Source organism: Enhydra lutris, unplaced genomic scaffold (assembly GCF_002288905.1).
Source record: "Enhydra lutris kenyoni isolate GAN:26980312 unplaced genomic scaffold, ASM228890v2 scaffoldscaffold47, whole genome shotgun sequence".
Taxonomy (NCBI): Eukaryota; Metazoa; Chordata; class Mammalia; order Carnivora; family Mustelidae; genus Enhydra; species Enhydra lutris.
Genome location: NW_019154131.1, coordinates 501187 through 526443, shown reverse-complemented (window position 1 = coordinate 526443; position 25257 = coordinate 501187). Strand labels below are relative to the sequence as shown.

The 25257-nt window shown below is 47.3% G+C and overlaps 1 protein-coding gene across 1 annotated transcript in view; it reads right to left on the bottom strand.

Annotated features, from left to right (window-relative positions):
- Positions 1-25257, bottom strand: part of LOC111156569 (abhydrolase domain containing 12) — a 97141-nt gene that overhangs the window by 7574 nt on the left and 64310 nt on the right. Inside the window, exons 3-9 of the mRNA XM_022517551.1 lie at positions 19796-19901; positions 10681-10800; positions 6860-6890; positions 4614-4659; positions 2047-2176; positions 931-968; positions 372-451 (exon numbers count right to left, since the gene is read on the bottom strand). Of these exons, the coding sequence (XP_022373259.1) occupies positions 372-451; positions 931-968; positions 2047-2176; positions 4614-4659; positions 6860-6890; positions 10681-10800; positions 19796-19901 (551 nt within the window). The remainder of the gene's footprint in view (positions 1-371; positions 452-930; positions 969-2046; positions 2177-4613; positions 4660-6859; positions 6891-10680; positions 10801-19795; positions 19902-25257) is intronic.

Here is a 25257-nt window from a genome sequence, read left to right as displayed (position 1 = left end):
GGACAACCCAGCTGTGAACCCATCCTTCTGCCTGCTACAGAGTTATAAAATTCCCCGGCAACGCCCTGCACTAAACAAGGATTAATTTTTATTTTATACTTATTCTCTTAAGACTTACCTTGATAGTAATTATTTTAATAATAACAATAAGGCAACTTTTTTCTTTTTTCTTTTTTTAAAGAGAGAATGAGAGAGAGAGCATGAGAGGGGGAAGGGCCAGAGGGAGAAGCCGACTCCCTGCTGAGCAGGGAGCCCGATGTGGGACTCAATCCCAGGACTCCAGGATCATGACCCGAGCCGAAGGCAGTTGCTTAACCAACTGAGCCACCCAGGCGCCCAATAAGGCAACTTTTAATAAGATCTGTACTTGCCACTGAGAAGGGATGGCTCTTAGCTTCTTCACGTATATTAGTGAATGGAGATTCCAATATAAGGGCATCTGGAGGTGTCTCTAGAAAATAAAACAAACAGGGGGCTGTGAGGTGGGCAAGAAGCCCTCACGGATGTCCCGGGAGAGGCTGGTCCCCCAGACTGGACAGTGGGCCCCAGGCACCCCCCACCACCAGCCCTGCCCCCCTCCACAGGCACTCCTGCATGGATGGGAAATAAGAAGTGCCCACATGGGGGCCCACACAGGGCCCATTTGCTCCCCAGAACCACATCTACTGAAGCTGTGGGGAATGCAGGCTGGGGTCAGCTGAGGGTTTACCCAGACCGCGGTGCCTGTGTCCAGCTCGCAGGGCTCCGAGACGACACCAAGCACTGTCGCTGTGCTGTCATCCAACAGCATCCACCTCCCAAGAACCCACAGCAGAGCCTGGGGCACAGTGAGTGTGCACAAACACACGCTGCCCACCCCGCCTGAGCCCAGAGACAAGGAGGAGCCCCTGCCCAGCCCACCAAGATTCCCACCACCACACAGGCCCCTACCTCGCTCACAGAGGCGCCGCACCAGATTTGTCGCCACTCTGAGAAGGAAGGAAAAACAGTTCAGGTGAATGACGATGGAAGTTGTTTGAGATGAGACTGTTCTAGTCTTGTAAGTGACCAGAGGAACTGTGGGATCTGTGAAGCGACTGGTGGAGTTTGGGGCTGGGGGAGGGTACGGACAAAGATGCCCCAGGACCGTGATTGGCCCCTGCTGCCCCTGCCATGGGCCACCCCTTCTGACGAGGATGGCAATGACAGCCCCCGGACCTCTTGCCATCCTAGGGCCACACTGGGCGGGTCCCATGCAGACAGCCACAGCAGGATGGCCTGCTCCCCACTCGGCCCCAGCTCCTCTCTGCAAGCACTTCCCAGCCCGCAGGCCCACCCCAACTGCAGCAGGCTGTCCAAGGTGAGCATCAGGGGGAGGAAGGGGCCACGGCCACTGCACCCAAAGGAAAAGCTGCTGGAAAAGGGATGGTTGCTGAAGGCCTCATGACTCCGGGCACTAACAGCAGTGCCCCTTTTAGAAACATTGTTGACCTTCCATCAGCAGCAACGATTCAGGCAGCCCCAGATGGAATATTAAACTGTTTCCCTCATCCTGGCAGATGTAGGAAGGGAACCACCCACTGCTGCCTCCCCTATGGTCTCTGGTAAGCCAAGTACAGGCCAAGTGGTCACGCTGTTTACAAACGTCCCTGGTTTGCAAGTGGTCAAAGCCCCAGCCCTCAGGCTGCCAGCCAGCACCCACACTCCAGAGCCAGGTGATGCTAACTCAAGTGCCCTGTCTGGTCTGCAGGGCAGACACCTCCCTGAGGAACACCCTGGGAATGAGGCAAGTGTGCCTACCCTCCCTGCAGAGGGAAATGGCCACCCCACAGCTGCCTGTGTGCATCTCAAGTCCCTTTTTGGGTTGAGGAGTTCAAGTAGCTCAAACTCTTCATGGTGTCTTGTGGCACTTCTTCCCGTCCCCATCACGGGAATGAGGGACAAGGGTTGTTGGGACTCATGGTGTCACGGGATCCAGACGCCATCAGGGCAGTCTTGGAGAGACCTGGTGAAACGTTGCCCCATGAAGACCTGCTCCCCCATGACTCCACCAGGCTGTGAACTCACCCAGTGCCTAGGGAATGACCCCAAATATACACAGGGTTGTCTCCACTTCTTGCTTTGATCCAGTCAAAAACATGGAGTGCGTCATATGTCATGCCCCGCTCCGATGGCGTTCCTACCGAGTCACCCCAACCTGGCGGGGGAGAAGCGGCAAGAGGAGGAAGTCAAATCCCAGCCCCTGGAACTGCTTGAGGGGTGGACTCATCCCCTTCTTTCTCAACAGGCAGCCTAGGACTGGCTGGGGCAACAGAAGTCTCTGCCACCATCATTCACAGACCCACGTGAGGGGTGTGTGGACAAGCTGGATTCTACTTCTCCGGCTTCCTTGGCCAGCTACAACCCCTGAGCCCAAACAGCCATCCACACACCCTTACCTAAGCCTCGACGAACAACTGTGCAGACAGAGCCATCAGACCCACAGACTCCTGCGGGCAGATGGGGCAGCAACCTCCCCAACCCTTAGGGCTTGCTGGTAGCTGGCCCAAGGTGATGGGCCAGTGAGACCCCGGCCTGCCCAGAGCCCTGGCAGGAAAGGAGCATCCCCAGGGGGATCCTGAGCCCAGTCTGGCTTCCACGGCCGGCTGTAGCCCAGCTAAAGACAGATGTGGGGAGTCAGGCTGGGGTGGGGGCAGGATTCCAGGCTCAAGGCAATTCTGACCCAGAAAGAAAAAGGGCTCTCAGAATAGCAGAGGAAAGCTAATCATCTCAGTCTCCAGACCACATTTTCCCCCAGGGCCCTCCCCCCAGGATCTTGTAAAGGGCAAATGCCACTGTCATTTCTAGCAACTCAGCAGTGAGTCATCATCAAATGACCTGAAAGCACCACGAGGCTCAGAAAGAGCCTGCTTTGCTGCATAAGCAAAACCCACAACTAGTGGGCACAATAAGGCACCTCCCCTGGGCATCCCAGATGCCAGATTAGCGAAGGGGGCATGTGAGAGACAAGGCCACCCTGAGAGCTTCAAGGTGTGGACAGGAGAAAGGGACACAGAGAGACAGAGACTGGCAGATGTGGAGCTTAGAAATGCAGAGACTTGATGAGAACTGGAAAGACAAAGTGCTGTGAGGGCTTTCACTTCCTGGTAGAAGCACAAAGAGGTGAACAAGGAAGGAGGCTGCTCTATCACCCTGAAGTCTCTAGCACCCTGTAGGAACACAAAACCCTTTTTAGCACAGAGAAAAGGTAAGTGGGTGAACTACTTTCCAGATCCTTATCTGTAGTTTTTCCCAACCCAGAACTTGCGAACACTCTTCTGGGAAAGAACCATCCCTGAAGCAGGCAGGCCATTGCCACCCCAGAGGCCCGTGTGTTCATCCCTGGGGCCTGTGAGGACACTTGATTCCGTGGCCAGGCAAAGGGCGGGACTGAGGCAGTAGGAGGAAATGAGGCCGCTGATCAGCAGACTATGACATGGGCGATTACGGGCTTACCAGCGTGGGTGCAAAGTCACCACAATGGTCTGCTGGACAAGTGAGAGGGAAAGGCAAAAGTCAGGGTCAGAGATCAGACTCAAGAGGCCATGCACTGAGGCACAAGGACAGCTTCAAGCAGCTGGAAAGGCAAGGAACTAGATTCTCCCACAGAAGCTCCTGAAGGGCTGGCCCTGCCAACACCTGGATTTTAACCCAGCGGCCAAAGATTTTGGACTTTCGACCTCCAGAACTGCAAAGTAAGTCTGTGCTCTTTGAAGACATCAGGTGTGTGACAATTTGTTACGACGTCATACCCTCGGTCTGAGGGTATTGACACCATTACCCTCCCCCAGTAGGTCAAGCTAAGCAGGCTAAGTAAGCCAAGCAGCCCTCTGACCTCTCACCTCTGCTGCTGAGACTACAGGAGGCCCATGCTTCTCACAAGGCAGCTCCCAGTCAGTACAAAGTATTTTCCTGGCTCGTTAAGGTGCACCATTCTTAGCCTACAGTGACTGTGGGTTCTCCATCTCTTCGGCAGCAAAGCCTTCTGATTCACTCAAGAAAGAAAAAATACTGAGGGGCAAGAAGAATCTTCCTTCTCTCTTAACAGTTCTTTCTCCTGTTTTCAGAACTTTAACAAGAGGGGCGCCTGGGTGGCTCAGTGGGTTAAAGCCTCTGCCTTCGGCTCAGGTCATGGTCCCAGGGTCCTGGGATCAAGCCCCGCGTCGGGCTCTCTGCTCTGCAGGGAGCCTGCTTCCTCCCCTCTCTCTCTGCCTGCCTCTCTGCCTACTTGTGATCTCTCTCTGTCAAATAAACAAATAAAATCTTTAAAAAAAAAAAAAAAGAACTTTAACAAGACAAGCTCTTCTGCCCACAAAATGTGTCCAAAGACCAGCTCTGGGGAGTCGGAATCCAGTAAAGAAATGACAGTGTCTTCTACATTTAAAACGTTGCTGAGGGATGCCCCTCATCAGCAGGCAGGACACACATGGGAAGATGATGTGCCCTCACCCTGACCACCACACTCGCCATCACTGCAGGTCAGGGCACCATGAGCTACAAACGCTGTCTCGGCTCCCAAGGTGACTGACGCCTGCACAGCAGACCCGGACGGGAGCAGTGTGAGGGCCCAGACTCACACTTGCAAAAGAACTCACCTCTGTAGTCAAAGGTGACCACATGATAACCAAGGGAACTCAGCACCTGGAACGTAAAAAATAAATATCTGGGCACAAATCCACACATCTTGAATTGAGGGCAGCTTGCCTCTTACCAAAGCCAGCCCGATGTCAGTCTTTGGGCCCCGCACACAGTGGGAGCTTCATAAACACTGTGACCATGCTGCCCATTCCCCATTATAAAACCCACACGTCTCCTGCTGCTACAGGACACGCAGATGCCGCCGCCTCAGGGATATGATGGAAAGAAGGGCTCTCCCACGGCTCAGATCCCCGGGGCACAGGTAGTCCCCCAGCCAGGGCAAACACCCTGAAACCAGAGACCCAGAAGGAGGGGCTCTATGGTCAGAGACTGCATCTGGGATCCTTACTGCAACCTAGCACTTCTTAGACTTGAAGCTTTCGTTGGATTTTTCTATTATTAAAAACAAAATCCCGGGACGCCTGGGTGGCTCAGTTGGTTAAGCAGCTGCCTTCGGCTTAGGTCATGATCCCAGCGTCCTGGGATCGAGTCCCACATCGGGCTCCTTGCTCATCAGGGAGCCTGCTTCTCCCTCTGCCTCTGCCTGCCATTCTGTCTGCCTGTGCTCACTCTCTCTCCCTCTCTCTCTCTGACAAATAAATAAAATCTTTAAAAAAAACAAAAACAAAAACAAAATCCCTCTAGATGACATGATCTTCTGGACTAGATAATTTCTCACAGCCCACACCTGAGCTTTCCTGAAGTGTGCCCGGAGACATGTGGAAGTGGCCAGCCACCAACATGCCCCAAAATCCCCGGAGGGAGGTGTGCTCCTTTCTCCTTTGCCTGCCCCAGGGCAGCATCTGCCCCTGCAGCATCTGCTCCCACCAGGGCCATACCTGCTCTAGGTGCAAACCCTTGCTAAGAACAGAAACCTCAAGCAGGGGCCACAGCTCCACAGGAGCACCCCCTCCCCAACTTTATCCAATTCAGTCAAGGAACAAACCCTCCCATGGCCCACAGCAGTGCGTGGCCTTGGTGTGTGAGGGACAGAGCGGTGCCCACAAGATGCAGATGTTCCCTCGCATTTGCTCTCTGCCAGGTTAACCAATGCAGGTGTTGGTCCCTGTGAGGGGTAGATGAGAAAGAGGACCCTGGAGGCAACTGCACATTTCCAGCTCTGAGACTCAAGCTTCCAAAGAAGACAACCAGGCAGAAGTGAGGGTCTGAGTGCCTGGCTGGCAGACCCACCAGCCCCTCCACCAGGTCAGCCTGGAATCTGGTGATGGGTGAGACTTCAGTGTGGCAGAGTTCCTGACCCTGCAACTTGGCCAGAGTGTGGCTTCCTGGCCCTGGGTGCTCTCCATTCGTTTTAGAGGAGAAATGCAGCATTTAATGACAATTTCAAATGCCTTTAATATAACTGCCAATATCTGGCAGATGATGCCCGAAGTCCACTCATTCTGCTTTTGGAAGCTCTCCCTAGAGGCAGCATTAGAGGGAAGCATTCCACGGTAGAGGCTTCCAATGGAGGCAGCATTGGAAAGGCCAATGTTGATCATCTCTCTCACAAGTACTGGAGGGACTCCCTTGTGTACATGCCTACTGGAGAGAACAGGTGGGAGACAACCCTGGGTGATGCACTTTCCTTCATATACTGTGTGGATACCACTCTCCCTTCATACACACTACGTATGTGGCTCTGCCCTTCATATGCCCTGTGTACACAAATCTCCCCATCATACACCCTGTGAATACCACTCTGTGTGTCCTACACTGTGTGTACACTGCTCTGTCATCGCACCATGTATGGCGCTCTCCCTGTCACACACACCATGTACACCATGCTCCCTGTCATATACACCGTGTACACCATTCTCCCAACATACACTACTCTCCTGTCATCACACCGTGTACACCGCGCTCCTGTCATCACTGTGTACACCGCGCTCCTGGTCATACACACCGTGTACACCGCTCTCCCGACATCATACCATATACACCGCTCTCCTGTCATCACACCATGTACATGCTCTCCTGTCATCAAAACATGTTAGCACCTTTCCTGTTATCACTGTGTACACTGCTCTCCCGACATCACACTGTGTACCCTCCTCTCCTGTCTTCACACCATGTATGCCGCTCTCCCGAAATCACACTGTGTACACCACTCTCCCGTCATCACTATATACACCACTCTGCCCATCAAGCAGCCTATGGACACCACTCTGTCCATCATACATTGTGTGCCATCTTCACCTACCTTGTAAAGTTCCACCCGGTGGTCGCCTCCTCTAGAGAGTCAGGGAAAAGGAAACAGAATGGGTGTTAGCACATCTTCTCAAAAAGGCATGCCCCCAGGGTCAGTACTAGAGTGTATGGGTCCTTAGTGGCTTGGTCCCCAAATTCATACAGAGAGGGTCATTGGGGGACAGATGACCTCTTCTACAGGCATCAGAGCAGCTCCATGCTTGTTTCTGGCAATACCGTGACAAGCAAGGGATAGTCTTAGCACTTTGGAGATATTTCTTAATTATCATCTTACTTCTATTTTTGACTAACACATAGGAACAACACAAACTTCAGAAGATACAGAGGATAGACAGCAAGCCCCCCACTCCTGCCCAGCATCTAGCCCCTCCCTCAGCTCCCTGGTGACCAGCATGTGGCAGAAGTGAAGGCACTTCTTTCCTCGACATGCACACTCTACTGCCTCTCACTTTTCACTCAGTAATGCACAGCCAACTTCCAGGACTCTTTTAAGTGGTGGTTCACCTTCCTTATCTTGCAGTCATTGTGTCCCTCTCCTACCTGCTGTGGATCTAAGTTTTGCTGCCATGGCCAGCCCGTGTTGATGTCCTCCTGCACACATGTGCTCCATATGTTCCTACACACGAACTGCTGGATAGAAGGTGTTTGTGATCGTAATCTTGACAATTACTGCCCAGCCATCTTCAGAGGGGCCCTGACCATCTCCCAGCCCCACACCCACAGATTAGTGTGTTGGGGTCACTTCCTATTATAGATGCTAAACAGGCTTTTGTGCATCCAAAGTGTTTTGTGTGTCTATACTTCTTTGTCCGAGTACTATCTATCCCTCCTCACATTTTGTCCAGCTACTGGCTGGCTATTACTGTGGATAGACACCAAAGTGGGAACGGGGCGACCTCAGGAAGGAAAGCATGTTAGCAAGTGAGCTCACCCTCTCCAGACTTCTCAGCAGTTTTCTTTTGTTATAATGAGCACCCTGGCCACTTTGCTGTGTGTGTGTTTGTGGGTGGGAAGGGCAGGGAGTGTCCCTGAGAGAGACAGGGATGAGACAAAGAAGGAAAACCAATGCAGTGTGGCCACAGAAATACAAGGGAATGAGTTTCAGGACCAGGAAGAAATACTGAAAAATGTTTTCAGTTATCTTTGGAGAAGTACATGTCTTGATGTCTTGTCTAGATTGTTCAAATTCCCCACTTTGAGCAAAAAGAAGAGGGGTAAAAAAAAAAAAGAAGAAGAAGAAGAAGAAGAGTGCATAGCAGTAGCCAGAGACTGGCTCTTGGGGAGACAGAGCTGCTGTAATTCTGCCAGGCCAAGGGGGGGTCTCTTTGGGGACGGGGGAGAGGACACCAAGACTTTCCAAGTCACAGGGCTCCTTCAAACCTGAAGTTTAGGCAGACTTTGTCTTTTTTACCATGTGACTGGCATTGCTTAAATGAACCTTATTCCCAGTAAACTACAAAATTTTCTCATTTATAGGAAGATGCTAGCAGAGTGGTTATAACCACTTGCCCTTTGAAAAGCAGAAGAGAAACCCACTGTAGCTTGTCCCAGGCAGAGAAGAAAGCAAACTGCCAAGTGCACACATGATTCAGCAGCTGAGCACTCTGCAGCCTCACAAAGCACCCTCGCGGCCCACACTTCCTGGACTTCCTGTGCTGTCCACTATGCAGCCCTGGTGCCCCGACATCCCTGAGAGACACTGTCGGCTTGCCCCCCCCCAAAACCACAAGGCCTACGAATTCATCTCCTTGTTGGTTCTGCTTACAAAATGACATGCCCCCAGCCCGCCACTGCAGCTAGGCGCCAGGCTGACCCTCACCTGGGGCCTGGAGCAGCCCTGCCTCCTGCCAGCTCCTGCTGGATTCCCTCACATGCCCTAGTGAAGCTGCAACAACAGCGGCCTTCCTGGGGGTTTTCAGACAATGCTCTGTTCAGAAAATGTACCTCCTCCTTCACCCATGCTGCTCTCCCAGGGATTCCTTCTACCGCGTGGGTAGAAAAAGCCAATTCCCAGTGAACATGAACAACATGCCATTGAAGGCATGAGAGAGAGAGACGGAGCATGAGTGCATGAGCAGGGGGAGGAGCAGAAGAAAAGCAGACTACACGCAGAGCAGGGAGTCTGACACAGGGCTCAAGCCCAAGACCCTGAGATCATGACCTGAACTGAAGGCCGCTGCTTAACCGACTTAGCCACCCAGGCGCCCCTAAAGACACTCTCTTTTTTTTTTTTTAAATAAACATATAATGTATTATTAGACTCAGGGGTACAGGTCTGTAAATTGTCAGGGTTACACACTTCACTGCACTCACCATAGCACATACCCTCCCCAAGGTCCATAACCCAACCACCCTCTCCCGTCCCCACTTCCCTCAGCAACCCTCAGTTTGCTTTCTGAGATTAAGAGCCTCTTATGCTTTGTCTCCCTCCCGATCCCATCTTGTTTCACTTATTCTTTTCCTACCCCCCAAACCCTCCACATTGCATCTCCACTTCCTCATATCAGGGAGATCATATGATAGTTGTCCTTCTCAGATTGACTTATTTCACTAAGCATAATACCCTCTAGTTCCATCCACGTTGTCGCAAATGGCAGGATTTCATTTCTTTTGATGGCTGCATAGTATTCCATTGTATATATATACCACATCTTCTTTATCCATTCATCTGTTGATGGACATCTAGGTTCTTTCCACAGTTTGGCTATTGTGGACATTGCTGCTATAAACATACAGGTGCACGTGCCCCTTAGGATCACTATGTTTGTATCTTTAGGGTAAATACCCAGTAGTGCAATTGCTGGGTCATAGGGTAGCTCTATTTTCAACTTTTTGAGGAACCTCCCTGCTGTTTTCCAGAGTGGTTGCACCAGCTTGCATTCCCACCAACAGTGTAGGGAGGGTTCCCTAAAGACACTCTTGAAAATGATCTGGGATAAACTTGAGCAATGGCTTGCCACAGACAGGGCCTCAGCCACACCCAGCAGGATACACTGGCATTGCTGTCTTACTGCTGAGAGACAGAACTCACACTCATCACCCAACCCAACAGCATGGTGCAGCCTACATGGATGAGTTTATCTGTGTGCATTCCCCTGGGGTCCCTCTGGCCTCCTCGTGCTTTCAGCCATCCTTCCTTCGATGTCACCCCAACTCCTCCTCAGCACTCACTACTCCTTGCCAGGAAGTATGCTTCCCCCAACCCCCAGAAGGGCATGCCTGCCAGCGAGAAGGGGCCAGCCTGCCTGCGACCCTCAGCCTGAGCTGACACACAAGGCTGGTGAACAGGAGACAGCACTCCCCAGGGGCACTGCTGCCCTGAAGTGTCACAACGACCCCTCTGAGGAACAACCACTGCTTACTCACTGAGAAACCGGATTCCCTAAATCACTGGCCCTCACTTTGCCCTTCAGATTACTTCAGGAAGAAGGAAACACCGCACTCTGGCCAAGAATCTAGGTGATGTGATGCAGGCTCCTCCATCCCACCCAGGTGGGAGCCCCAGATAAGGGGTATCTGGACACAGACTCCTACATCTGTTTAACATGGGGAGTGGGGGTGGTTTCCCAAGGAACCTGCACCTGGGCCCACCTTCCATATAGCTCTGCTCTACTCTGAGCTTGTGGGAACACTGCTTCATGGGAGTTTCACCCTGACCCCTTTCCCCCAAATCCCATAAACTCTGCCATTTCCTGTGTTCTCAGGATGCCCCATGGCCCCACTGCCTGTACACTCCCTCACTGCAGTGGGTCAGCAGACCGGACTGGGCCAGCATTGAGGGGAGGACATGCTACACAGGCTCTTGTTCCTCACCTTGTGCCTGCATTCCCATGCAGGTACAGGATGATAGGGTGACTGGAAGCCAAGGCATCCTCGTACCACATCTGGTCCTTTCCCTGGGCGTCCTTCCACCAGACAGCGGGGACAGTGTGCCTGGAAACAGAAGCAGAGTGGAGTGGAATGATCGGATAAGGATGACTGTTGACAGAATGACACAGGATCAGAGTCACAACTGAGCGCAGAGCAGGCCAGGTGGTGGTGGGGGTTGGGGGGCGGTGGCAGGCAGAAGAAATAACTACAGAACTCTAAGCTACAGTGACGGCTTCTGACAGCCTTGGTAGGAGATTTCCTCACTCACACCTGGGCCCCTCTGGGCCACAAAAGGGGCAGCTGTGGTAGCAGGTAGGCAGGGGCTGGGGCTGGGGGTGGAGTTTCTCCCATGTGAACCGGACATTCTGTAAGGTAAGATCTAGTTTGGCTCGTTCACCAGGACCTCATCTGGGCCTCACACAGAATGACTGCTTAATAAATACTAGCTAGGTAAGATCATTTCCCCTCATACATACCCATATTATTAAGCTGTATACTATTTTTTATTTTTATCTAAATTCAATTAACATATATTATTAATTTCAGAGGTAGAGGTCAGTGATTGATCAATCTTATATAACACACGATGCTCATTACATCACGTGCCCTGCTTAATGTCTATCACCCAGTTACCCCATACCCCCACCCACCTCCCCTCCAGCAACCCTCAGTTTGTTTCCTATAATTGAGTCTCTTATGATTTGTCTCCCTCTCTGATTTTGTCTTTATTTTTTCCTCTCTTCCCTTATGATCCTCTGTTTTGCTTCTTAAATTCCACATATGAGTGAAATCATATGATAACTGTCTTTCTCTTATTGACTTATTCTGCTTAGCATTAATACCCTCCAGTTACATCTATGTCCATGTAAATAGTGAGTATTCATACTTTCTGATGGATGAGTAGTATTCCATTTTATATACTACATCTTCTTTATCCATTGATCTGTGACTGGACACCTGGGCTCTTCTCATAGTTTGTTTATTGTGGACATTGCTGCTACGAACATGGGGGGTGCTGATGCCCCTTCAAATGACCGTTTGTATCCTTTGGATAAATACCTAGTAGTACAATTACTGGGTCATAGGGTACCTCTTCTTTTAACTTTTTGAGGAACCTCCATACTGTTTTCCAGAGTGGCTGCACCAGCTTGCATTCCCACCAACAGTATTAAGAGGGTTCCCCTTTTTCCGCATCCTCATCAACATTTGTTGTTTCCAGTCTGGTTAATTTTAGCTATTCTGACTGGTATAAGGTGGTATCTCACTGTGGTTTTGAAGTGTATTTCCATGATGCCAAGTGATATGAAGCATTTCTTCATGTGTCTGTTGACCATTTGTATGTCTTCTTTGAAGAAATGTCTGTTCAAGTCTTCTGCCCATTTTTGACTGGATTATTTGTTTTTTGGGTGATGAGTTTGATAAGTTCTTTATATATCTTGGATACAGGCCCTTTATCTGATATGTCATTTGCAAAATCTTTTCCCATAATGTTGGTTGCCTTTTAGTTTTGTTCACTGTTTCCTTTGCTGTGCAGAACTTTTTATCTTGATGAAGTCCCAATAATTCATTTTTGCTTTTGTTTCCTTTTCTATCAGAGACATGTCTAGCAAGAAGTTGCTGTGGCTGAGGTCGAAGAGGTTTTCAATAGTCCTCTAGTCATTCAGGGTCTTTTCTGGTTCTATATAAATTTTAGGATTATTTGTTCCAGCTCTGTGAAAATGTCAATGGTATTTTGATAGGGATTGCACTGAATGTGTAGATTGCTCTGGGTAGCATAGACATTTCAACAATGTTTATTCTTCCAATCCATGAGCATGGAACGTTTTTCCATCTCTTTGCGTCTTCCTCAATTTCTTTCATAAGTGTTCTATAGTTTCTAGAGTATACATTATTGACCTCTTTGGTTAGGTTTATTCCAAGTTTTTGGTGCTATTGCAAACATGAATTGATTCCTTAACTTCTCTTTCTCTGTTTTATCATTAGTGTATACAAATGCACCTGATTTCAGTGCACTGATTTTATATCATGCCACTTTGCTGAATTGCTGTATGAGTTCTAGTAATTTTGGGGTGGAGTCTTTTGGATTTCCCACATGAAGTATCATGTCATCTATGAAGAGAGAGAGTGTGACTTCCTCTTTGCCAATTTGAATGTCTTTTATTTCTTTTCATTCTCTGACTGCCTAGGACTTCTAGTACTATGCTGAATAACAGTGGTGAGAGTGGGCATCTCTGTCATGTTCCTGACCTTAGGGGAAAAGCTCTCAGTTCTACTCCATTGATAATGATATTCACTGTGGGCTTTTAATAGATGGCTTTTATGATATTAAGGTATGTTCCCTCTATCTCTACACTATGGAAAGCTTTAATCAAGAAAGGATGCTGTATTTGTCAAATGCTTTTTCTGGATCAATTGACAGGATCAATAGTTCTTGCCTTTCTTATATTAACGTAGTCTGTCACACTGATTGATTTGGAGATGTTGAACCACCCTTGCAGTCTAGGAATAAATCCCACTTGGTCATGGTGAATAAAACTTTTAATGTACTGTTGGATCCTACTGGCTAGTATTTTGGTGAGAATTTTTGCATCCATGTGCATCAGGGACACTGGTCTGTAATTCTCATTTTTGGTGGAGTATTTGTCCAGTTTTGTGATCAGGGTAATGCTGGCCTCATAGAATGAGTTTGGAAGTTCTCCTTCCATTTATATTTTTTGAAACAGCTTCAGAAGAATAGGTATTAATTCTTTTTTAAATGTTTGGTAGAATTCCCCTGGGAGGCCATCTGGCCCTGGACTCTAGTTTTTTGGGAAATTTTTAATTACTGCTTCAATTTCCTTGCTGGTTATGGATCTGTTTGGTTTTTCTATTTCTTCCTGTTTCAGTTTTGGTAGTTTATATGTCTCTGGGAATGTACATATTTCTTCTGGATTGCCTAATTTGCTGGCATATAGTTGTCTCATAATATGTTCTTATAATTATGTGTATTTCTTCAGTGTTGGTTGTGATCTCTCCTCTTTCATTCATTTTATTAATTCGTGTGCTTTCTCTTTTCTTTTGGATAAGTCTGGCCACATGTTTATTGATTTTATTAATTCTTTCAAAAAACAAGTTCCCAGTTTTGTTGATCTGTTCTACTGTTCTTTTGGTTTCTATTTCATTGATTTCTGGTCTAATCTTTATCATTTCCCTTCTTCCTGATTTAGACTTTATTTGCTGGGTTCCCCCCCACCCCAGCTCCTCTAGGTGTACGGTCATGTTATATATTTGAGACCTTTCTTGTTTCTTGAGAAAGGTTTCTATGGCTATATACTTCCCTCTTAGGACCACCTTTGTCGCATCCCAAAGGTCTGGAACAGTCGTGTTTTCATTTTCATTAGTTTCCACGAATTCTTAAATTCTTCTTTAATTCCTGGATGACCCATTCGTTCTTTAGTAGGATGCTCTTTAGACTCCAGGTATTTGAGTTTTTTCCAAATTTCCTCTTGTGATTGAGTTCCAGGTTCAAAGCATTATGGTCCAAAGATATGCATGGAATAATCTCAATTTTCTGGTACTGGTTGAGACCTGATTTATGACCCAGTATGTGACCTTTTGTGGAGAATGTTCCATGTACACATGAGAAGAATGTGCATTCTTTTGCTTTAGGATGGAATGCTCTGAATATATCTGTAAAGTACAGTCCAGTGTGTCATTCAAAGCCCTTGTTTCCTTATTAATCTTCTGCTTAGATGATCTGTCTGTTGCAGTGAGTGGGGTGTTAAAGTCCCCTACTATTAGAGCACCTGGGTGCTTCAGTCATTTAAGCATCTGCCTTCAGTACACAGCATGATCTCAGGGTCTGGGATTAAGCCCCACATCAGGCTCTTTGCTCAGTAGGGAGCCTACTCCCCATCCCTGTGTTCTCTCTCTCTGTCAAATAAATAAATAAATTCTCTTAAAAAATAATAAAGTCCTTTACTATTATTATATTGTTATAAATGTGTTAGTTTAGTTTTATTGTTAATTGGTTTATATAATTGGCTGGTCCTGTGTTAGGATATAAATGTTTACAACTGTTAGATCTTCTCACTGTATAGAACCTTTAATTATGATATAGTGTCCTTCCTCATCTCTTATTACATCATTTGGCTTAAAATCTAATTTGTCTGACATAAAGATTGCCACCCTAGCTTTTTTTTGATGTTTATTAGCATGATAAATGGTTTTCCACCCCCTCACTTTCAACCTGCAGGTGCCTGTGGGCCTAAAATGAATCTCTTGCAAACAGCATATGGATGGGTTGCTTCTTTATCCAATCTGACACTCTGTTTCTTTTTGATTTGTTTCAATTAGCCCATTTATATTCAGAGAAATTACTGAAAATTATGAATTTAGTAACTTTTTACTACCTATAAAGTCACTGTTTCTGTATATTGTCTCTGTTTGGTACTTTTGGGCTCTCTGTTCACTTAAAGGATCCCTTTTAATATTTCTTGCTAGGCTGGCTTAGTGTCACAAATTCTTCTAGTTTCTGTTTGTTTATCCTGGAAGCTTTTTATCTCTCCTCTTTTGAATGACATCCTAGTTGGATAAAATAGTCTCAGCTCCATATTCTTCTCATTTAGCATGCTGAATATATCATGCCAGTCCTTTCTGGACTGCCAGGTCTCTGTGGATAGGTTTGCTGGAAGTCTAATGTTTCTACCCTTGTAGGTTATGGACTTACCCTGAGCTGCCTTCAGTATTCTGTCTCTGAGATTTGCAAGTTTCACTATTGTATGTCAGGGTGTTATCCTATTTTTATTGATTTTGAGGGGAGGTTCTCTGTGCCTCCTGGACTTGGATGCTTGTTTCCTTCCCCACATTAGGGAAGTTCTCTGCTATAATTTGCTCCAGTATACTTTCGGCCCCTCCCTTTCCTCTTCTTCTGGGATCCCGATTACTCTAAAATTGTTTCATTTTATGGTATCACTTATCTCTCAAATTCTCTTCTCATGGTCCAATAGTTGCTTATCTCTCTTTCTCAGCTTCTTTATTCTCCATCATTTTGTCTTCTATATCACTATTTCTCTCTACTGCTTCATTTATCCTGACAGAGCCTCCATTTTTTATTGCATCTCATTCATAACCTTTTGATTTTGACTTGATTAGATTTTAGTTCTTTTATTTCTCCAGAAAGGGATTTTCTAGTGTCTTCTATGCTTTTTTTCAACCCTAGCTAATATCTTTATAATTGTTATTCTGAACTCTAGTCCTGACACCTCACTTACATCCATACTGATTAGGACCCTGGCAGTCAGTATGGCCTCTTGTTCTTTTTTAGGTGAGTTTTTTGTCTTGTCATTCTCTCCAGAGAAGAACAGATGAACAAGAGAACAAAATACTAAAATGGCAACAACGACCCCCGAGAAATATACACTACGAATAAGAAAAGACCCAAAAATGGGGGGAAAAAAGAGAGAGAGAATATAATCAGACATGTGATCAGAAGAGACCAATAGAGTGGATCCTGTTTGTATTTTGGTCTGTTTGTTAGAAAATTAGATCCCAAAATTGTAAAGGAAGAAAAATTTATATATGTACAAAAATAAAATTAAATACAATGAAAGAACAGAACATAACTATAACAATGAAAATTAAAAAGACTTTAAAAAATTTTTAGAAAAAGCAAGAAAAAAAGAGAGAATACAGTTAGACAGTGAAGAGAACAGAGCCATACACTAGATTCTGGGTGTATTTTGGACTATTTGTTAGAAGAAACTGCATCCCAAAATTGTAAAGAAAGAGAAACTTATATATATACAAAAATAAAATATAACGAAAGGATAGACTGTAACTATAAAAATGAAAATTAAAAAAGATTTAAAAAGAAGAGTTGATAAAGTAAGAAAGAGGTTGAAAAGGAAAAAGAAGAAAAATAATACTGAAAGACTAAAGAATCAACCACGAATTCTATATACTATTTTCCAGTAGTGCTGGAGTTTTGAGGTTCTGTGTGATCGGTAAACTTGGGTCCTAGCCAGATGTTCTTGCTGGTCTTCTGGGGGAGGGGACTGTTGTGCAGATTCTCGGGTGTCTTTGCCCCTGGGCAGAATTGCACTGCCCTTGCCAGGGGCCAGGCTAAGTAATCTACTCCCGATTGCTCAGTGTGGCTTTTGTTCCCTGAAGAATTCCAATGCCGCTTTAGAGGACAAGAATGAAAATGGCAGCCTCTCAGTCTCTGGGCCACGGGGCCCACCTCCTCAGTCTGCCCTCAGGGAAAAGCAGTCAGTCATTCCTGTCTCTGGGGGTCTCGGTTCATACTATGTGCTCACCTACCCTGTGACCGAGTGTTTCTATCTCAGGCATGCAACCCCGTTTGGAGTCTCCAAACCCTGCAGACTCCTGTGGTGTGCACTGGCACTTCTCCTCCATGGGGTAGACAGAGGGTCTCTCCACGGCTCTGCCACTTTTTTGGCCCCTGCTTGGAGAACAGTCGCCCAACCATGCCACGGTTCATGGGATAGGTAACCCTGAGCTGAGAGCCCACTCCTGGGCTCACTGATGGCAACCAGCTTCCCCCCTCTGATGTCTGGGAACTCTGCCACACCCAGGCACCCCCAGTCTTCCTGTGACTCCAAGGATCCTGAGACCAAACTGTCCCACCTAGGATTCCTTCCCACTTTGCCATCTGATCCGAGCACCCGTCAGGCAGGTATGTCCCTTACCGAAGCAGCCTTCTTAAAGTTCCAATTTTGTGTTCTGCTGCTATATCACTCCAGTAGCTGGCTTACAGAGGCTCCCTCTGCCCACGGTTTACCTTCCCATATATCATCCTGGACTCACTTCTCCACACCCTTGCAGAAAGTGGTCACTTTTCTATTTGTAGAGTTGCAGCTATTCTTTTCTTAGATCTCTGGTTGAGTTCACAAGTGTTCAGGATGATTTGATAGTGGTCTAGCTGAAATCCTGGGACCAGACAAAACTAAGTCTTCTGCCATCTTGGACTATCCAGTCTAACCTGTAAACAAGTTAACTCACAACGTACTTAAGAGAGTTCATGGTGTCAGAGGTGATAATTAAGTGACACTGATCTTTACAAACTGGACTAGAAGCTGGACATCCTTCAGCACCATTTCTAGAGACTGCTCACAAGGCACCTGGGAGCAGACCCATCTCTGGAGGAGGAGATGCTACAAGCCAACATGCTGCATGGATGGATTGGTGTCAGCCCAGTTCATCCCACACCTGGCCAGGCAGGTGCACTCAGTCTCTCTGGCCAGAACTCTCCCTCAGGGAGATGCTCCAGTTAATGTGATGTCCGTCCACATCAAATACTGTTAATTGCTGGGGAGGGTCTGAATGAATAAGGTTTTTCTATAAAATATATTCACATTTATTAGCAAGAATGCTGGAAAATATTAAATAGCCATTTTTAAATTTCCTAACTCTTAAGTTTCAGTTTTATCACTTCCTTTTTTTTTAGAGGGTAGAGGAGGGAGGGGCAGAGAGAGAATCTTAAGCAGACTCCACACCCAGTGCAGAGCGTGACATAGGGCTCAATCTCACAAACCTGAGATCATGACCTGAGCTGAAATCAACAGCTGGATACTTACCAACTGAGCCACCCAGGTGCCCCTCAGCATTTCACTTCTAATGTTTCTTTGACCCATTCCAGAGAATCACATTTTGGGTGGTTCTGACCATAATGACCACTCTTTGAAATTATAAACCCATGGGACCAAAAGGCACATTTTAAAGGTCCTGGATGCTGATCCAGGAGCCAGCCTGCCCCAAACCTGGTACTCTTGACAGGGGAAGCTCCTAGCCAGAGGAGAGGGACTCTATTCCCAGGGCTCTCCTGCCCCCTGCCAGATGGAGAGATTATACCCACAGACAGGGTGCAAAGAACAAGGCCTACTGCTTCCTCAGGGCCCACAGTGTTCTCACAACAGTACAGGGAGCAGACGTGGGCAGGCCAGCCGCAGCCCAGCAGCACACAGCCTGGCTATCACTAACTTGAGTCTCGCCATTGCTGCCACTAAGGGCAATCTTCATGGGTGACGGCTGCGGGAGCTTTCAGACCAAGTATCAGTACCATAAACAACTCCTCCCACAATGACCATCCTAACCACTACCCAAAAAAGAGGTCCCTACTAACAACCCCCCCAGTGTCTCAAAGCACAGACCACACTAACTGGCAGGAGGGCCGACCAATTCCCTGCCAAACAGCTCTGAGCAAAACACATCAAGCTTCTGACTGAGGGCACAAGAACAAAGTGTCCCATGCACACATACTGGTCAGTAAATGTAAGATTAAATTAAACCAGAAATAACAAAAGCCTAGTCCCAGCATTAGCTCCTAGAACAATAATCTCCCTTCCCATTTTATGTTCTCTAGCCAGGACCATTAGATATGGCTGAACTTCCTCAGAGCCCACAGTGGGAAGCCACCCACAGCATTTTGTTTAGAAGCATCTCACATACACAGCAGTTTTCTGCAAGGGCAGAGAGACATTATGGCTGCTAAAAGAGAAACCCAGCTACACAAAGGGGCAATGATGCCAAGCTGCTTCTGAGGAAGAAAGAAAATGGCACAGAAAAGTTGGTCAATTTTAATTTAGTTTTCAGAAACACCCACTTGTTCATAGGGAAAAGGAGAAAAACATATTCTAAGGAGACAGAAAGAAGTCACAGAGTTTAATTAAGTCCAATTTAAATTTGTGGCTCAAAAAAGTCAATACAAGAAGAGAGCAAACACAACATCAGTGGCTAGAAGCACTGCTTATGAAAGAAATCCAGCTGTTTTCAATGTCTAAACATCCCTTTCTCTGAGAAGAAAGGGTGTACTCAAATTTGTGCTTTCATTTCTATGCTCATACTCTCTTTTTGCCCCCTGGAAATAAGGCTCCCTTCCACAAACAGCCTGGTTCATAAAGCCATCAGTGTTTGAAAACCTAAGAACAGATTTGATGCCATCTCATTGTGCTCCATTAGTATCAAATTTAGCCAACATCTCTGTTTTGGAAACGGAGAGTGGGAGGATAAAAACAAGTGATGATCGTGGACAAAACTGGCCATACTGCTGGGCACTCACCAGACTCCAATGGTCACGTCTTCCTCTGGCTCGAGGTAGTAATTACACGTGTGATTCAAACCTTGATCCTGTGGTTTTTTCAAGTCAATGAAATAAGGAACCCTCACTGTGGAGGAGAAAGAGATGGAAACCAGGATTAGTGGGGCAGATGGACACACACGTGTACACATGTGCACACAGCAGGGGCGAAGCTCTCAGGAATTGTCAAGTCTTTTCCAAACCAAGACTGCCAGGTACGCAGGGCCTTCCAGCCTCAGGTGCAGAGCTGGGTGAGTGAGCGCTGGAATGCCGTGGGCACATCTGCACATCCTCTAGCAAAGAAGAGGTCTGAGTACAGATGGACCCCCTGAGAAGACACAAGTGAGGGAAGAAAAGATCCCTGAGGGACCTGAGGGACATCCTGGCCATGAGAGAAGCTGGAGATGGGGAGGCCAGCCAGCTCTGGCTAAGCGACAGATGAAAGCTGGAACCTGGGTGGTTGGGGGGAGGAGGAACAGTGGGAAAGGTAACAGATGGGTGGTGTTCTGGAGCCAAGGCCACAGGACTCAGTAACCAAGTGAATGCAGGTGTGAGTCGGTTAGTGGGGTCCTGAAGTTTCTAGTGCTCTCACTTCATGCGCACAGGACAGCAAAAGATGAGGTTCAGGTGCAGGGAATCCACAGAGCCCATCTAGAGTTGAATGACACTGAATGGAACTGTGCAACAGGAGGCCTACATATAACAGGTCACCTGTCAACAGAGCAGAATTCTATAATGTGCCCACACTATGGAAAATCTAGGGACCATTAGCTGGAGACCAACAGAGACCCATTGACATGGAGGAATGTTCATGAACTATAGGTAGAAGAACAGAGAAGGAATGAGATCACCATATGTGCTGCATAGTCCCAAAAGTTACAGTGAAAACAAGCACATGTATTCAACATCATAACCCATATGGGACTCAGAAAGAAATAAAGGAAGACACGGGCCAGGCTGTTACCAAAGTGAGTGTGTGCACACACACGCATGCAGGCATGCATGGGCAGGTGGGGGATAGTTCCTTTATATACTGTTGCACTTCTACTGCTTGTGGTGAGCATAATGTTTAAAGCTATATTTAGTCAAAGTTAAAAAACTTTTTCTTTCTTTTTTTTTTTTTTGAGAGAGAGAGCGAGCAAGCATGCAGACAGGATGCAGGGGAGGGGAGAGGGAGAGAGAGAATCTTAAACAGGCTCCAAGCCCAGTGTGGAGCCCAGCACAGGGCTCATTCTCATGTCCCTGAGATCATGACTTGAACTGAAACCAAGAGTTGGATGCTCAAACGACTGAGCCACCCAGGTACCCCAAAGATCAAAAAACATAAAACAAAACAAAAACAAAACAAAACAAAAAAAACCCAAAAACCTGGGGCGCTTGAGTGGCTCAGTGGGTTAAGCCTCTGCCTTCAGCTCAGATCATGATCTCAGGATCCTGGGATCGAGCCCCACATCAGGCTCTGTGCTCATCAGGGAGCCTGCTTCCCACCCCCTCTCTCTGCCTGCCTCTCTGCCTATTTGTGATCTCTCTCTCTCTCTCTCTGTCACATAAATAAAAAAATAAAATCTTAAAAAAAAAAAAAAAACCCAAACCCTAAAAACCTTGAGGTGAGATTCACTCACTTTATCAAATGGCAACTCCCAAAGAGGGTAGTGACAAACAGCAGGATGGTCCTGGCCTCTAGCCAATCCCACCTTGTACGAGGAGTCACACACCACCGTACAGATTCCTTTGGTGAAGAGAGCAGTTTCATTACATAATCGTACATATCTACATGGCACAAAAGCCAAATGTGCTCATCTCCTCCTACTACTACTGTTCCTAAGACACGGCCTTTGATCTCCTCCCTCCAGGCCTTTGCACTTGCTGTCCTCTCCACCTGAGCACTCTCCCGGCACACACCTGCACATTCAGCTCTCACTCCTCCAATGCCCACTGCAGCTCCTCACTACACATTTGCTGAAGAAATGAAATACCCACTCATGCTCCTTCCCCAGAAATTCCCTGAGCATTTCAGACCATTCAAAGAGATAAATCCTCCCACGAGGGCTGCCATTTGTACCTTCAGCTTCTTAATCCACCGCTTCCCCAAGGGGGTGGGGGCTAAACATTTTAGACTTTATGACTTTCTCTTAAAAGAAAAAGGGCCATCAAAGGAAGTGACACCACACGTCCTGGTGCTCCCACCATGCCAGCCCCACATATGGGCACCCTCCTGCAGGGCCTCCTGTGATGTGCACCCCACCTCTTCCACTTCAGAGCTCTTGTTCAGTCACCAGCTCCCACGTTACAGACCTGGGACTTGCACCAGACAGCCTGACCCCACAGCCCGCACCCTTGACTAATCAGACAGGAAGGAAGAAAGGTGAATGGCTCTAATACTAACTGGCCCTTGTGTCCTTTTCAGGATACACTGAAAGATACACTGAAGTCCCAACCCCCAGCCCATCAGATGTGACCTTATTTGGAAATAGGGTGTGCACAAAGATAATCAAGCTAAAGTGAGGTCATACAGTGGACTTCAATCCAGTAGACCTGGTGTCCCTATCAAAGGGAAAACTGGGACACAGACACAGACAAGGGCAGAGGAAGACAATGGAAAGACACTGAGAGGAGACAGCTGCAGCTACGACAGAGGCAGAGGCCAGAACTGTGCAGCCACAGGCTGAGGGACACCACAGATCCCTGGCCAACACCAGAGGCCCGGAGAGGCCAGGAAGGACCATGCCCAGAGTCTCAGGGAGCGTAGCCCTGCTGGAGACCTTGATTTCAGGATTCCAGGCTCTAGAAGCTGGAGAGAATAAATTTTTGTTGTTTTAAGCCATCCAGTTTGTGGTATTTGTTACAGCTGTTCCCGGGGGCCAAGGCAGTCATGCTACGGAGGTCAGATTTTACTCTGACAATGGGGCTCAGAGAAGGCTCCTGACCAGAGAGAAGGCTGGCAAGGGCCTCTGTTTCCCATGCTGTTTCAGATGCGGATACCTAGTCCTGCAATCGCCATTCTGGGACAGTGTCCCATGCTGCGGGAACTGACGGCTGCAGCTTCATGTGCCCACTGACAACTGTGAAGTGAAATGACTTCGTCAACAAAACTCTAAAAACCTCAACTCCATGCCCGCCGTTCAACCCTACACCCAGATTCCCTTAATTCTGCTCCTGAGACTGGAATTATCCACCCCCAGCCCCCATGCCAAACAGAAAGGGGGTGTCATCAAGGGCTGAGGGCACTTGGCTTCCACTGGTTCAGCTCTCAGGCCTCAGCAGGTTCTGTGTTGGGAGAGAAGGTGGCCAAGCTACTTCCACATGGCCCCACAGCTCCAAGAGAACCCCCTACCTGTGAAAAGAGTTTGATGAGGATTAGCAGCTAATCCCAAAAGCTTCGAGGCCTGAGAAATCTAGAAACTGAGAAGCCAGATGCTCCTCCAGGAGGACCTCACTCCACAAAACTTGTCTTCCAGTCCACTCTTACTTCTGTTGTAGAAATAACCGTGAAAAAGAAGGCAGTGAATGTACTGAGTCCAGCAGATGCCACCCATGTGCCTCCCTTCCCCTGGGGCCCTTCCAGAGAGGGGGGTCCATGGTCAGTCCAAGGGGTCAGGCAGCTTGAGAGGAGTGGCCAGAGGAACCACTGGTAACTACCAGTCTGAGTAAGCAAAATGCCACAAAGAGACAGGGTCAAGGGGTACAGGAAGAGGGTGGCAGGACATGCCCAGGCCAGAACACACGTCACTCCTGCTGGCCTGGAACAGATGGGTACCAGGGCCTCCTGACTTCTGTTATCCCTTGGCCCCATGACCCTTGGGGCTGCAGCAAGGATACAGCACAGGCCCCACAGGCAGCCCACAGGGCACACAATAGGGGTAGGAGTGAGGCGTCCAGGACAGTGACCCAGCAGCTCACTGCTAGCTCTACAAGTTCGGCCTCACATACAGCTTAAGTGCACAACCGGAAACCCAATACACCAGCTGCTGTCCCCATAGGCCTGCAAGACACATCCAGCTGCTTCAATCCCATCTCTGGCTTCCTGTTCTTCCATTTTTCATTATTCACCCTCTGACCGCACTGTCATTTATTGGCAACCACATACCAACTGGCATGATTCAGAGAGGATCCTGCACAAACAGTGGTCAGTGAATAAATCAGTGAGTATACAACTGAATGGAAAACGACCAAGTCTATCATCCCTTCTTTAGTCCATCTGCAAAATACATAAAAGGATGAGAGGCTACAGCTACTTAGCCATAATGGACACTTCTAACTGCCTGAGGATTTTAAATGTTGGGCCACCTCTCATCCCAGTCACTGATGCACTGGAAGAGGTGTGGTGCCAATACGAGGGGGCGGGCAGAGGGCTCTGGGTTGTATCAGATTCTAACACTGTGATGGGGGCTGTAGGGGCTTCCATAAGAGAAAGGGGGTAAGAAAGGAAAACAGTCGGGAAATTCCTCAAAAAATTAAAAAGAAAAATACCGTTATGATCCAATAATTTCACTACCAGATATTTACCCAAAGAAAATGAAAACACCGGGGCAGCTGGGTGGCTCAGGCATTAAGTGTCTGCCTTCAGCTCAGGTCATGATCCTGGGATCCTGGGATCAAGCCTGTGTGGGGCTCCCTGCTCAGTGGGAAGCCTGCTTCTCCCTCTCCCATCCCCCCTGTTTGTGATCCCTCTCTCACTCTGTCTCTCTCTGTCAAATACATAAATAAAATAAAATATTTTAAAAAATTAAAATAGAAAGAAAATGAAAACACTAATTTGGAAGGATACATGCACACCCATATTTACTGCAGCATCATTTACAATAGCCAAGATACAGAAGAAACCCAAGGGTCCATGGATAGACAAATGGATAAGAACAATGTAGTACACACACACACACACACACACACACACACACACACACACTAGATTATTACAAAACCATAAAAAAGGACAATACCTTGCCATTTGTGAAAACATAGATGGACCTAGAGGGTATAATGCTAAATTTAAAAAGTCGGGCAGAGAAAGACAAATATGATTTCACTCATATGTGGAATCTAAAACAAATGAATAAACAAACAAAAAGCAGAATCAGACCTGATCTGTTTGTAAACACAGAGAACAAGCTGATGATTGCCAGAGGGGAGAGGCATGGGAGGATGGGCAAAATAGAGGAAGGGAAGTGGGAAGTACAGATGCCCAAATCTGGAATGAGTAAGTGACGGGGATGAAAGGTGAGGCATGAGGAATATAGTCAATGATATTGTAATCACATTTATAGTAACAGATGGTGGCTACACTCCTGGTGAGCATAGCCTAACCACGATGTTACACACCTGAAACTAATGTAATATTATGTGTCAGCTATTCAAAAAAATTTCAAACGAAAGAAAGAAAGATATCAAGGATTAAAAGGGACTGCTAAGAGGAAGGAGAAAGAGAACGCATAAGGATTAATATC